Genomic DNA, 15,808 nt, shown 5'->3' with positions numbered 1-15,808 from the left:
GACTCGCACTTGGCCGGTTTTTTTGGAAGATTTTACCAAGTTTCTAAGCAAACCCAAGAAACAACTATGCAAGAGGGACAAGGTTATATGTTAGAGTAGTTACTCACAAGAAAGTCATCTGGCTGAATGCCGAACAGATCCCGAAAGTACCGGAACGCAATCGGCGCGTATGTCTTGAACTTGAACTCAGAGTAGTGATGTGCTGGCGTGTGGTTTGAGCCCTCGTGCGGAAAGTTCGTGGTTTCGACTGTCATGAAGTCTTGCATGAGGAGATCGCGCTCTGGTTTCGATGCTAGGCCTCCTATTGCGTGTTGGATACCTGGAAAAGAGAAGACAGATTATTTTAAGGGGGTAATAAAATAATATCAGTATTCAGTATCCATATTATAAATGTCTATATCCACAAAGAGAATTTTATATAGGGCTCTCTCTGTTACGTAATCTCATACAAATGACAAAGACAAAAAGTTAGTGGGCGTTAACCATTTTGAGAGAGAAATTTATATAGGGCTCTCTCTGTTACGTACCTAATCTCATACAAATGACAAAGACAAAAAGTTAGTGGGCGTTAACCATTTTAAGTGATCAACCAGTCACAAACGCGTCTATGGCGCCGTCCTATTGTCATCGCTCGCGCGATGATGCGATGCAATTTCATCGTGCGATGAAATACAATATGAACGCATCGCATGATCGCGCGATCTTCAATAGGACATTCAGTACCCGTAGTACAAGATTTTATGTCTCACCAAACGTTGCTAAAATTCGAGAGTCGAAACACTTCCGCGTTATAGTAAACTGGATCTTAAATACCTTGTTTTAAAGCTCAAGTTTGTCTACACGTCTACAGCCAGCGCTCCAAGCGGAAACGTTGCGAAATTAAAATCAGTGGCATTGAATTTTTGACTTCAATTCAAGGCAATTTAGGTCCATTTTACTTTGATATTATTTTGTTTCGATTCTCGAATTCTAGCAACGTTTGGTGAGACGTAAAATCTTATACTACGGGTACAGTAGAACACAGTTTGTTTGAACGCACGGGACGTGCGATCATTTTCGTCGGACGCACGCATCATCGCACGAGCGATGACAATAGGACGGCGCCTAAGTTTTCCATAGGTACTACTCTATCCCACAAGTTAGTAAGCGGGCGAAAGTAATGTACATCGACCTTTAGAAGGAGATAACAGATTTGTAGAGCGTTGTCGTTGAGACTGACAAAACGTCATATAGGTATGAGTGACAGAGACAACGCTCTACAAAGCCCAAATCTCATTCTAAAGGTCGATGTTCAATATTTCTTGCCAGCTACTGTACTTATGGAAGTTTTTATTTAACCCATCCCCTAAACTGGTTTCTATGTGGCCATCGTACCGGAACGTTAAATCACTTGGCGGCACAGCTTTGCCGGTAAGGTGGCATAACTACAGTTATTCTAAACTCTATTTTTATTTATTATTATATATACTCTATTATTATTAGCAAAGATGGCGTTAATGTAAAAATGGCGTGTCACACATTTTCCGGTAGCCAGTTTGAGGAAGTCAGCAAGGCTAGCTTTTATCTCAATGTCAGATGTCAACGCACTCATCTTTGCTGTTTCCGTTCGAAAATTGGTACGAAATTGGAGGTTATGGCAATCTGGGAAAATTCAGAAAATTATCTTTCAGGAACAAATATGAAGTAAATGAGTATTTTTGACCAAAGTTTTTATGGAAAAACATGTAGATGCATAAATGTTATGCGCGCAAAACTCATTACCATAAGCCTTCAGTGGGGCCGATTCTCTTGTACGCAATCTCTAAACTAAACTAAATTAACAGGTCTAAATCTAGTGCTATCCTTTTCCGCAGACAACATTATGAAAGGGATAGCAATAGGTTTAGACGTGCCATTTTAGTTTAGTTTAAGAGATTGTGTACAACGGAATTAGCCACAATGTATGATTAGTCTAACTATTTTCGAAAAACTTACTAAAATTTGAATTTTCGCGGCTGGGTCTATCAAATCACCTTAAGTGCGGAAACCAGCCCAGAGCGAAGAAGAAGACCTACCTACCTGCCAAATTTCATGATTCTAGGTCAACGAAAGTACCCTGGTAGGTTTCTTGATAGACACGACAGACAGACAGACAACCAAGTGATCTTATAAGAGTTCCATTTTTCTTTTTGAGGTACGGAACCCTAAAAAGATAAAATAACGTGAAGGAAAAAGATTATGAAAATAACACGTGAAAACAATGCCTAGTGGGTATCTTTCGAAGTGTTTACATAATTTACATCTAAAGAGTAAATAACGATTTTCTACGAACTCTTGTTTTCGTTTAGTTTTTCATCATCCCAATATAAACACTCATGTAACAAAACAACAACATCACTAGTTAAATAATCTAAATATGTAAAAGGAAAAGCTGACTGACTGACTAATCTATCACACACACTCTAACACAGCTCAAACTACTGGACGGATCGGGCTGAAATTTGGCACGCAGATAGCTATTATGACGTAGACATATTCTAAGGATTTTTGAAAATGCAACCACTAAGGGCTTAAAATAGGGCTTTGAAACTTGCGTAGTCCACGCGGACGAAGTCGCGAGCATAAGCTAGTCTAAATATGTAAAAGAAAAAGCTGACTTACTGACTGATCTATCAACGCAAAGCTCAAACTACTGGACAGATCAGGCTGTTTGGTATGCAGATAGCTATCGTGACGTAGACATCCGCTAAGAAAGGATTTTGAAAATGCAACCACTAAAGGGGTCAAATAGGGATTTGAAAATTTGTACCTATAGTCCATGCGGACGAAGTCGCGGGCATAAGCTAGTTATTTAGTAAAAAGTTTCCCCATTAAAATTCAGAGTCGTACGTATTAAAATAAACGAATGAAGAAGAATTTCTAAATAAATTCTCTAATTTCGTGTGATTGCCCGATATCATCTTAATAGTTATAGTAGAAAGTTTTTAATTGTTTTGAATGTGAATGAGTTATTTTAAGCATATTTAACAACTCGTGAATCTATCTTCTCTGTATATAAAAACCGGCCAAGTTCGAGTTAGGCTCGCGCAATGAGGGTTCCGTATTAGTCGTATTTTTTCGACATTTTGCACGATAATTCAAAAACTATGATGCGTAAAAATAAATAAAAATCTGTTTTAGAATGTACAGGTGAAGACCTTTCATATGATACCCCACTTGATATAGTCACTCACTTCGAAAGTTGAAAATACTAATTATTAGTTCATGACCACAATTTAATTTTTTTTGTGTGATCTAACCCTAAATTCACGGTTTTCAGATTTTTCCCCAAATGTCAGCTATAAGATCTACCTACCTGCCAAATTTCATGATTCTAGGTCAACAGGAAGTACCCTATAGGTTTCTTGACAGACCGACAGACAGACAACAACGTGATCCTATAAGGGTTCCGTTTTTACTTTTGAGGTACGGAACCCTAAAAACTGCCTGAAAAAGAATGACTGTTAGGCGGTACGAAGTTCGCCGGCGCAGCTAGTTAACTATAATAATACTAAACATAATATATCTGTGATAGCCAAGTGGTTAGGACGCCCGCCTCCTAATCGGAGGTCAGGGGTTCGATCCCGAGCATGCAGACACACCTCTAACTTTTCGGGGTTATGTGCGTTTTAAGTAATTAAATATCATTTGTTTTAACGGTATTTAACGGCCTGAAAATCTCTATAATGTTTTCAAAGGTAAGTAAAGTCTGCCAATCCTCTCTTGGCCAGTGTGGTAACTGGTAACCTATTGCCAATACCCTTCTCACTCTGGAGAGGAGACCCGTGCTCTGTAGTGAGCCGGCGATGTGTTGATCATGTATAGGTAAGTCGCTAAAATGGCCATGCATACAACGTTTATTAATTAATATGCAAGTACTAGATCTAGGCATATCATAGGCATTATCAAGAGAATTGATTGTATAGTACGCGACAGGTTGAGATGGCAATCAGGGTATGAGGAGGGAGGACGCTCCGCACACCCGCACGTCAGCCGCGCTCGCCCGCACCGGGTTAGCGCGGGGGCTGTGCGGGTGTGCGAAGCGTTCCCTCCTCCATTGCCATCTCGATCTGTCGCGTACTATATATTATATGTGACTAAGTATAATGTTTGAATGTGTCCCGAGACAATAGTCGTGAATCATTGTTTAGGATACAGATTATCCGCATGTGTGTTTGTTAGTCATTGCACTGCTATCTTGTAAACAAATTGATTCTAACAGTAATCGTCATCATCATTATCAACCGATAGACATCCACAGCTGGACCAGTGGACATATGTCTCTTGTATGGACTTCTACACGCCACAAAGAGAAAACCATCACTACCCACATTATAAATGCGAAAGTGTGTTAGTCCTTCAATCACGTAGCAACGGAGCAACGAATCGACGTGATTTTTTGCATGGGTATAGTTAAATCCACGCGCACGAAGTCGCGGGCATCATCATCATCATGATGATCAACCCATCGCCGGCTCACTACAGAGCACGGGTCTCCTCTCAGAGTGAGAAGGGTTTTTGCCATAGTCTACCACGCTGGCCAAGTGCGGATTGGCAGACTTCACACACCTTTGAGAACATTATGGAGAACTCTCAGGCATGCAGGTTTCCTCACGATGTTTTCCTTCACCGTTAAAGCAAGTGATATTTTAATTACTTAAAAACGCACATATAACTCCGAAAAGTTAGAGGTGAGTGTCCGGGATCGAACCCCCGACCTCCGATTGGAAGGCGGACGTCCTAACCACAAGGCTACCACAGCTTTTTTTATAGTCGCGGGCATCAGCTAGTTAAAAATATCTTATCAATAACTAAATTGATTGATTTCATTTTAACTAATGAATTAATTAATACTTTAGACGTTTCCAGTATCAAAGTAGTTTTCTACAATACGAAGATTCTCAATTTAGGTTCGTCATCCTCATTTTTAGGGTTCCGTACCTCAAAAGGAACCCTAATAGGATTACTTCGTTGTCTGTCTGTCTGTCACGAAAACCTATAGGGTAGGTTTAAAATTTAATTTTCTTGTGTGATGTAACCCTAAATTCACGATTTTCAGATTTTTCCCCGAATGTCTGCTACCTACCTGCCAAATTTCATGATTCTAGGTCAACGGGAAGTACCCTGTAGGTTTCTTGACAGACAGACAGACAACAAAGTGATCCTATAAGGGTTCCGTTTTTCCTTTTGAGGTACGGAACCTTAAAAAATTTAAATGTGATACTATTTTCAGTTTCACCTTAACCTAAATCCACGCGGAAGAAATCGCAGGCAACATCTAGAATCCATATGATAATAACTTAGATTTATCAGAAAGCTATTTATAGACGGCTATTCATCAAATTGTCTGTCGAGTAGTCATTCATTTTTTGTATGATATTATTATGGTAAAAAAACCGGCCATGTGCCAGTCAGACTCGCGCATCGAGGGTTCCCACCGTACTTTTACTATTTTTTCGACATTTTAAATAAAAATCTGGGTAAAGCCCTTTCATATAATACCCCACTTGGTATAGTTATCTTAGGTTTTTTTGTGATGTAACCACAAATTCAGAGTTTTCGGATTTGTTCCTTTACTTGTGTCATAAGACCTACCCTACCTGCCAAATTTCCCCCGTCGTGTGCGAGTCCGACTCGCACTTGACCGATTTTTTTACATCAAGACTGTACAACTAAACAATTCACAGAAATGTATGAGTCAGCCTTGATCTGGAATTCCACACCGGTTTAAGCTAAACCAAGCACACCCTCTCTTTAATTGGGAAGCCTTTGATATGCCGATAATAAACCTGCCAGTTACTTTGTCATGTGACCAGCTGTAGTCCGCGACAGGTCGAGATGGCAATCGGGGAGCGAGCGCGGGTGACGTGCGGGTGTGCGGGGCGTCCCCCTGCCTCACACCCCGATTGCCATATCGACCTGTCACGTACTATATATGTATTTAGTACTAGCTGATGCCCGCGACTTCGTACGCGTGGATTTAGATCCATACTAATATTATAAATGCGAAAGTGTGCCTGTGTGTCTGTCTGTCTGCTAGCTTTTCACGGCTCAACCGTTCAACCGATTTTGGCGAAATTTGGTACAGAGATAGCTTGCATCCCGGGGAAGGACCCGGAAAAACAAAAGAGTTCCCACGAGATTTTTAAAAACTATAAATCCACGCGGACGAAGTCGCGGGCATTCTCTAGTTTTTAATAATCTAGTGGGAACTCTTTGATTTCCCGGGATAAAAAGTAGCCTATGTCACTCTCCAGGTCTTTAACTATACCCATGCAACAAAATCACGTCGATCCGTTGCTCACTAGCGACGTGATTGAAGGACAAACACACTTTCACATTTAGTATGGGTACTGATTTGTATTTACGTGCGTCTCGCTTTACAATATCTAACACCGTAATCTGCAGATTATTATCTAGATAATGTGTACATCACAGAGATCGCAAAACAAGTAAGTAGTCTAAACTCTAAATCTAAATATATAAAAGGAAAAGGTGACTGACTGACTGACTGACTGACTGATCTATCAACGCACAGCTCAAACTACTGGACGGATCGGGCTGAAATTCGGCATGTAGATAGCTATTATGACGTAGGCATCCGCTAAGAAAGGATTTTTGAAAATTCAACTCCTAAGGGGGTGAAATAGGGTTTTGAAATTTTGTAGTCCACGCGGACGAAGTCGCGAGCATAAGCTAGTCTAAATATATAAAAGGAAAAGGTGACTGACTGACTGACTGATCTATCAACGCACAGCTCAAACTACTGGACGGATCGGGCTGAAATTTGGCATGCAGATAGCTATTATGACGTAGACATCCGCTAAGAAAGGATTTTTGAAAATGCAACCACTAAGGAGGTAAAATAGAGGTTTGAAATTTGTGTAGTCCACACGAACAAAAACGCGAGCATAAGCTAGTAATATGTAAAAGGTGTAAAAGGTGGCTGACTGATGATCTGTCAACGCACAGCTCAAACTACTGGACGGATCGGGCTGACATTTGGCATGCAGATAGCTATTATGACGTAGACATCCGCTAAGAAAGGATTTTTGAAATTGTAACCACTAAGGAGGTAAAATAGAGGTTTGAAATTTGTGTAGTCCACACGAACAAAAACGCGAGCATAAGCTAGTAATATGTAAAAGGTGTAAAAGGTGGCTGACTGATGATCTATCAACGCACAGCTCAAACTACTGAACGGATCGGGCTGAAATTTGGCATGCAGATAGCTATTATGACGTAGACATCCGCTAAGAAAGGATTTTTGAAAATGCAACCACTAAGGAGGTAAAATAGAGGTTTGAAATTTGTGTAGTCCACACGAACAAAGACGCGAGCATAAGCTAGTAATATGTAAAAGGTGTAAAAGGTGGCTGACTGATGATCTGTCAACGCACAGCTCAAACTACTGGACGGATCGGGCTGACATTTGGCATGCAGATAGCTATTATGACGTAGACATCCGCTAAGAAAGGATTTTTGAAAATGTAACCACTAAGGGGGTAAAATAGGGGTTTGTTTGTATAGTCCTACGGACTCCTAAACTTGTCAAGCCATTCTATGCTATCACTACCCATATTATAATTGTGAAAGTTGTTGGTATTGTTGGTTAATTGGTTTGTCCTTCAGTCGCGTGACAGCGGGGCAACGGATTGACGTGATTATTTGGGTTTCGTACCTCGAAAGAATAATAGGAACCCTTATAGGATCACTTCGTTTTCTGTCTGTCTGTCCATCTGTCCGTCGTGTCTGTCAAGTAAACCTATCAGGTATTTCCCATTGACCTAGAATTATAAAATTTGGTAGGTAGGGAGGTCTTATATAGCACAAGTAAAGGAATAAATCCAAAACCGTGAATTTGTAGTTACATCACAAAAAAAAATGTTCAAGAACAAATGATTAGTATTTTAAATTTTCAAAGTAAGATAACAAGTTTTCGACATTTTGCACGATAATTTAAAAACTATGGTGCATAAAAATAAATAAAAATCTGTTTTAGAATGCACAGGTGAAGCCCTTTCATATTATGATACCCGGCTTGATATAGTTATCTTACTTAGCAGAAAAACCTATAGTACGCGACAGATCAAGATGGCAATCGGGGTGGGGACGCCCCACACACCCGCACAGCCCCCGCGCTAACCCAGTGCGGGGCGTCCTCCCGCCTCATACCCCGACTGCCATCTCGGCCTGTCGCGCACTATATGTCGCGTGCATTAACCAGTATGTTATATATATATATATATACCTATATAGCTAACATACATAGGACAGACATTGACGTCACACTAATTAACACATCCAGGCCTCGAGTGGAACTCGCGACGAACCGCTAATCGTATCGTTGTATATGTTGCTACTATGTGGGACACTGGGTCATACATATCATCATCATGGTCAACCCATCGCCGGCTCACTACAGAGCACGGGTCTCCTCTCAGAGTGAGAAAGGTTTTTGGCCATAGTATGCCACGCTGGCCATGTGCGGATTGGTAGACTTCACACACCTTTGAGAACATTATGGAAAACTCTCAGTCATGCAGGTTTCCTTACGATGTTTTCCTTCACCGTTAAAGCAAGTGATATTTTTTTAATTAAAACGCACATAACTCCGAAAAGTTAGAGGTGCGTGCCCGGAATCGAACCCCCGACCTCCGATTAGAAGGCGGACGTCCTAACCACTAGGCTATCACAGCTTGTTTGATCCTGAATCGACATCTGTCAAATATTAGGCTAGGGGTGACGAGAAATCAAAAATACCTACCTAGTCGTTTCATAGCCTACCTAGGCGTCAAATGTAGGTAACATTTGCCGCCTGTCAGTGTGGGTGAAGCCTCGACGTTTTATTACAAGTTTCATAACTGCCGTGTACTGTGGTATTAGTCAGTTAGTTATTTTACTGCAAATGGACCGTGGGAACAAGCTATTGCGAAGCGATTAGATAACGCGTTTGCGCTGGCTCGCGGAAACTATGTACCAGTGCTGTATACTTGTTTATATCTATAGTTAATGCATATACAGTTTATTCTTGCGTCTGCGCATAGTTAGATACTACATAGTATAAAATAGAGTCGCTTACCGCTGTGTGTATGTTTGAACGCGTAGATCTTTTAAACTACGCAACGGATTTTAATGCGGTTTTCACCAATAGATAGAGTGATTCAAGAGGAAGGTTTATAGGTATAGTTTAATTGTCAAAAATTAGAGATCTCCAGGGAAATTGAAATAATGTGAATTAGATTGGAAAAAAATCCTCTCAAGAGCGGATTGGCAGACTTCACACATCTTTGAGAACTCTCAGGCATGCAGGTTTCCTTACGATGGTTGCCTTCACCCTTAAAGCGGGATATTTAATTTCTTAGAACACACATAACTCCGAAAGTTAGAGGTGCTTTATTATTGTTGTTGTGACCTAATGTGGTTGCAGTTGGTTGAGGTTATAGTACTAGTTGTGGTGTGCTAGGTTAGCTGGTTGGTCTGGGACCGGTATGGGGATGGGGGAGCCGGTTTAGGTAGGGACTTAGGTAGGGTTTAGCTAGGGTTGTCTAGTCATAAGAGACGTTGTTGTCATGACTCATAAATGAGAGTTGCTATAGTGTTATTGTTGAGGGTAGTTATGTTGTCTCTCTTAGTGCGCGAATATTGGTAGCGCGCCCACAAGGGCTCGGTTAATCTAATATGATGTAATCCTGATTTATTCCGGTTAATCGTCAATCATCATCATCATCTTTATGAAGGCACTCAGTTATTGCCTACATCAGAAGTGGGATAGCAGTTTACTCATTTCAATGCTGATCTTCCTGATTCTCCGTCATAATCTCTTAAACTTCTGATGCTCCTACATATATTATACATTATCTCTGGTCTACTATAGTGGTCGCGTACTATAGTGTACTCACCGAGCTGTATGGAGCCCATGATCTGCGAGGACTGTATCTTCTTGTAGGTGATCTCGCCGCCCTCGCCGACCCGCCGGTGGCCGATCTTCCGGTCCGACTTGTGGACCTTGCTGATCGCCCCCGACGGGCCAACCGCCGGCTGCAACAGAAAAACACAGTTTATGTAACTAGCTGTTAATGCAAAGAGCCAAAAGCTTAATTTGCTATAGTTAATCCGCTGAATCTACGTGATCTAATCTAATGAAAGAAATGAGAAGATCCGTAGAAGAACTGGAGTAACCGACATAGTTCAACGGATTGCGACGCCTAAAGTAGCAATGGGGGTTCCTACTGAAAACCAGCGCTGTATGTTTTTGTACTTGTGCAAGACATATAGAATTTATGCTGAGTCGGGACCTTTTTCAGGGTTCCGTAGCTCAATAGGAAAAACGGAACCCTTATAGGATCACTTTGTTATCTGTTTGTCTGTCAAGAAACCTACAGGGTACTTCCCGTTGACCTAGAATTATGAAATTTGGCAGGTAGGTGGGTCTTATAGCTGGCATTAGGGGAAAAATCTGAAAACCGTGAATTTTTGGTTACATCACACAAAGAAAAATTAAATTGTGGTCATAAACTAATAATTAGTATTTTCAATTTTCGAAGTAAGATAACTATACCTATCAAGTGGGGTATCATATGAAAGGGCTTCACCTGTGCATTCTAAAGCAGATTTTTATTTATTTTTATGCATCATAGTTTTTGAATTATCGTGCAAAATGTCGAAAGAAATACGACTGTAGTACGGAACACTCGTTGCGCGAGCCTGACTCGCACTTGGCCGGTTTTTTACGGGTTGTGCCACACATGACATAGTTTATTCCGGTGCTTCTTCTGCTTGAGGTTTTGACTTTACTGCTCAAAGTATTAGAAGCGCCGGGATAATCTAACCCCTAGGTTTAACTGGTAATGTGTGGCACAGCTTTAAAAAAGTAAACGTTTTTCTTTCTTTCTTTTCTTTAATGGGCAGGGCACACAATAAAAAAAACCGATAGACGTTGGGGTCCCAAGGTGTAAGCATGGCGACCTTGCACTGAAAAGCGCAGCGTTGGAAGACCCCCAAGTGGACAGATGACATCATACGAGTTGCAGGGAGCCGCTGGATTCAGGCGGCGCAAGACTATGGTGCGAGAGACTTATGTCCAGCAGGGGACGTCTATCGGTTGATAATGATGATGAATCCGCTGAAATAGAGAAATCTATACAGTACGCGGCCAAAAGTGATGAACATCGATCTTGAGAAGGAGACAGCAGATTTGTAGAGCACTGTTTCGGTCGTTGGGACCGACAAAGCGTCATATGGGTATGAGTGACACAGGCAAGTACTCCAGTCCGTCGACCTTTGTGTTTGTTGCTATTCAAATGTCCATTGTCACTCGCTATAATGACGTCGCTGACAACGGATACATGTCACGGCCGCGCTTGCGCTCCGCGAATCGAATCATTCTTCTCGACTATCATCTACTCGGCCCACTAATTGTTGATGACATTTATTTACACCAAGTTCTGTTTCTGATTAAAAAGTAATCATTTTAATATCGGACTAGATTGTAGAAGAATCTATACTTCTATATTTATATATAACTTAATATTACTTCTCTACATAGTATAAAATGAAGTCGCTTCCCGCTCTGTCTGTATGTATGAAAGTGTAGATCTTTTAAACTACGCAACGGATTTTAATGCGGTTTTCACCAATAGATAGAGTGGTTCAAGAGGAAGGTTTATAGCTATAGTTTAATATTGTTTTGTGCTAATTTGTTGAAAAATGACGATAACTGTTCAAGATTTCGGAAGAAATTAAGCTGACTGAGAGCTTTTATCGAAAATGCTGCCTTATTGTTTTGAAATATAACAAAATAACCACAGTAACAACATTAGTATCTACATTGCACCCCGTGCAAAGCCGGGGCGGGTCGCTAGTGATATTATAAATGCGAAAGTGTGTTTGTTTGTCCTTCCTTAACGCCCTAACTAAGCAACCAATCGACTTCATTTTTGGCATAGAGGTAGTTAAAAGGATGGAGAGTAACATAGGCTTTACATACTTTTTATCCCGGAAAATCAAAGAGTTCCGCTGGGATTTTTGAAAATCTAAACCCACGCTAGGTACGAAGTCGCGGGCATCAGCTAGTAAAATCATAATCCTAATTCCTAATAATTATTAAATAAGTTATAACAGATTTGTCACAATATGGATAACTTCTAAGTCTAACATAATAATCAGTACCCTTTCTATAAATGAGAAAGTGTGTTTGTTTGACGGTTTGTTGGTTTGTCCTTGAATCACGTCGCAGCGGTGCAACGGATTGACGTGGTTATTTGCATGGGTATAGCTATAGATAAAGACCTGGCGAGTATACAGGGGTGACATGCTCATTTTCTGTACATAAATTACATTAAAAAAAACCGGCCAAGTGAAAGTCAGGCTCGCGCAACGAGGGTTCCGTACTGCAGTCGTATTTTTTCTACATTTTGCATGATAATTCAAAAACTATGATGCATAAAAATAAATCAAAATCTGTTTTAGAATGCACAGGTGAAGACCTTTCATATGATACCCCACTTGATATAGTTATCTTACTTCGAAAATTTAAAATACTAATTTTTAGTTCTTGACCACAATTTAATTTTTTTAATGATATTTAACCACAAATTCACGATTTTCAGATTTTTCCCCTTATGTCTGCTATAAGACCTACCTATCAAATTTCATGATTCTAGGTCAACGGGAAGTACCCTGTAGGTTTCTTGACAGACAGACAGACAACAAAGTGATCCTATAAGGGTTCCGTTTTTCCTTTTGAGGTACGGAACCCTAAAAAGACCTGGAGAGTAACATAGGCTACTTTTTATACCGGAAAAGAGTTCCCACGGGATTTTTAAAAACCTAATTCCACGCGGACGAAGTCGCGGGCATCAGCTAGTAAAACAATATATCAAAAGGGGAAATAAATACGGAACTGCCGCGTCTGGACGGCAGCCAGTTCGACTCCCGGAATGGGCAAATCCACTCGCGACTCTGACTCATGTATTTGCATAGGACAACGACCTCGTGACTATAGTACGCAACAGGACGAGATGGCAATTGAGGAGGGTACGCCCCGCACACCCACACAGCCCCCGCGCTTATCCAGTGCGGGCGAGCGCGGGTGACGTGCGGTTATGAGGGGCGGATCCCCGCCTCATACCCCGATTGCCATCTCGACCTGTCGCGAACTATAGACTAGTCGTACGGTTTTCGTCACATTAGTTCATTGTTTAGGATTTCCGTTTAGTTTGTAGGATCCCGTACCCGAAGGTTGCCAACGGGACACTATTACTAAGCCTCCGCTGTTTGTCCATCTGTCTGTCTGTCAGCGGGCTGTATCTCGTGAACCGTGGTAGAGGATGTTACTTCAATTCCAGTCAAAAACGTGCTGCTGTATCTGGCGGCCACAGGATTAGTAACATCCATCCCATCTTTTTTTTTTTCTTTCTTCGGGGGAGGAAAAAATCCCTATGGACTTCTGCCTGTTGGCACCGGCACCAAAAAGTATTATTATGGAACTATATTAACTCTTGTATCTAAATATATAAAAGGAAAAGGTGACTGACTGACTGATCTATCAACGCACAGCTCAAACTACTGGACGGATCGGGCTGAAATTTGGCATGCGGATAGCTATTATGACATAGGCATCCGCTAAGAAAGGATTTTTCAAAATTCAACCCCTAAGCGGGTGAAATAGGGGTTTGAAATTTGTGTAGTCCACGCGGACGAAGTCGCGAGCATAAGCTAGTACCTAATATATTCGGTAATAAATTAAATTATTTTTCAATTTTTAGTGTTTGTGAATCGAAGTCGGTTTTTATTTTTTTTGTAATTTTATAATCGGTAATTCAAAAACTATAATGCATAAAAATAAATAAAAATCTTTTTTAAAATATTACAGGTAAAGCCCTTTCATATGATACCCCATTTGATATAGTTATCTTACTTTGAAAGTTGAAAATACTAGGTATTTGTTCATGAACACATTTTAATTGTTTTTTGTTATATGACCACAAATTCAAGGTTTTCAGATTTTACCCCACACATGTGCTATAATACTTGCCAAATTTCATGACTGTAGGTCAACGGGAAGTGCCCTATAGGTTTCTTGACAGACAGACAGACAACGAAGTGATCCTATAAGGGTTCCATTTTTCCTTTTGAGGCACGGAACCCTAAGAATGAGATAGGTATGTATATATATATAAAAATGAATCGCTAAATGTGTTGCTGATCGCAAATCTCGAGAACAGCTGAACCGATTTTGCTAATTCTTTTTTAATAATATTCCTTGAAGTATGAGGATGGTTCTTACGGAGAGAAAAATTAAAAAAAATTGAATCAACTGTTAGGCGGTACGATGTTCGCCAGGGCAGCTAGCTAGCTAGTATTTACACATGTTTTGAATCTTTTTCAGATTGTATTGCCATCAGTGACTAATGAGGAATGAGTAATCATTCAATTAGGGAGAGTAGCTATAATTACACTTGTACCAATCAGTACTACCGACAATAACAAAGTCGAAAAATGTGAATAAGTATGTTGGTGAGATCAGTCTAACAGTATCAGTACCCTTATTATCTAAATATATAAAAGCGAAATACCACTCACTCACTGACTGACTGACTAATCATGAAATCTCAGGAACTATAAAGCCTACAAACTTGAAATTTGGAAGGTAGGTTCTTTGTAGGACTAGGTGTCAGCTAAGAAACGGTTTTGAAATTTTCCCCCCTGAAGGTGGTAATATGGGGGTTGAAAGGTTGTATGAAAGTCCTATGTTTTTGAACATAGGCTACTTTTATCCCGGAAAATTAGGGTTAATTTTTAAGAAAACCTAATTCAGTTATTTTTCAGGCATCAGCTAGTTTCATATAATGTATAGTAATCACTAATCATCTTACACTCAGGCATTTGTAAAATATTCTAAGCCAATTTGATATATTGAAAAGCCAATAAATGAGGTGGAAATGTGGTTTATTCATCATTTAGACTAATTAGGTAAGCCAATTAACAAAATCAAATATATTGTACAAAAATATCAAGTAGCCTAATGACTCATTAAACACATCAAACAGGTGTCAACCCTAGTGTTAATTTAGTAAACACAATTAAAAAAACAATGCTAATTTACAACTTTTTTCCCACTCCTATGATTCTCGCATACTAATGATACGAACTTTCTCTGAGCGTGATCTAGTCTGTGTTTTGTGAGGCTGGCATGAATGAAAACGTAAATATATCACAACAACGAACTACTTACGTCGTAGGGTACATTTTTCTCTGCAATTGAAACTCTGTCGCGATCTGCAAAGGGAGAAATCAACGGGTTAAAAAACCAGAAATTAGGTCGTCTATCATAAACTATAGGTATAGTAAATATGCTCTGTTATGGCTTTACTACACTAAGTTAACACATACCATCATCCTCGGAGCCAGAATGTCCAGTCGCCTCAGCTTTTTTCACGGCTTCCATAACTTCTATGTGATCAGTATCACCTGAGGCCATTTTTATTTTCACGATACACCCCTATTTTGAAGTCACATATAAGAATCTTTGCACAATATTATTTTGCATGGCTCACATCACACTTTTGTTGCCAACACAATGATTCACAATAATTTAATTAGAAGAAATCAATTAATTTACGCGAAAATGCTCGCCCAAAGCATCCATTTGACACGACCGCTAATAGTAACTGTGTTGCCAAATTGAAAAAGCCGCACACCATTTTTTTTAATGTTTATTTTTTATTACAGCAACTTTTTTTAAACTTAAAACTTGTCTATGCGATTTCAAGGGGCTATGTGTATC

At 40.1% G+C, this 15,808-nt stretch overlaps 1 protein-coding gene across 16 annotated transcripts in view; it reads right to left on the bottom strand.

Moving 5' to 3' along the window:
• Positions 1 to 15,696, bottom strand: part of PIP5K59B (Phosphatidylinositol 4-phosphate 5-kinase 59B) — a 65,098-nt gene extending 49,402 nt beyond the window's left edge. For all 16 annotated transcript variants that reach the window (XM_069507892.1, XM_069507889.1, XM_069507893.1 and 13 more), the window contains exons 1-4: positions 15,415 to 15,696; positions 15,257 to 15,300; positions 9,921 to 10,059; positions 108 to 319 (exon numbers count right to left, since the gene is read on the bottom strand). In XM_069507892.1, the coding sequence (XP_069363993.1) occupies positions 108 to 319; positions 9,921 to 10,059; positions 15,257 to 15,300; positions 15,415 to 15,502 (483 nt within the window). In that variant the 5' untranslated portion in view covers positions 15,503 to 15,696. The remainder of the gene's footprint in view (positions 1 to 107; positions 320 to 9,920; positions 10,060 to 15,256; positions 15,301 to 15,414) is intronic.
• Positions 15,697 to 15,808: the final 112 nt, after the last annotated feature.

Source organism: Maniola hyperantus, chromosome 27 (genome assembly GCF_902806685.2).
Source record: "Maniola hyperantus chromosome 27, iAphHyp1.2, whole genome shotgun sequence".
NCBI lineage: Eukaryota > Metazoa > Arthropoda > Insecta > Lepidoptera > Nymphalidae > Maniola > Maniola hyperantus.
The sequence above is the reverse complement of the archived record's forward strand: the minus strand, read 5'-3'. Positions and strand labels throughout refer to the sequence as shown.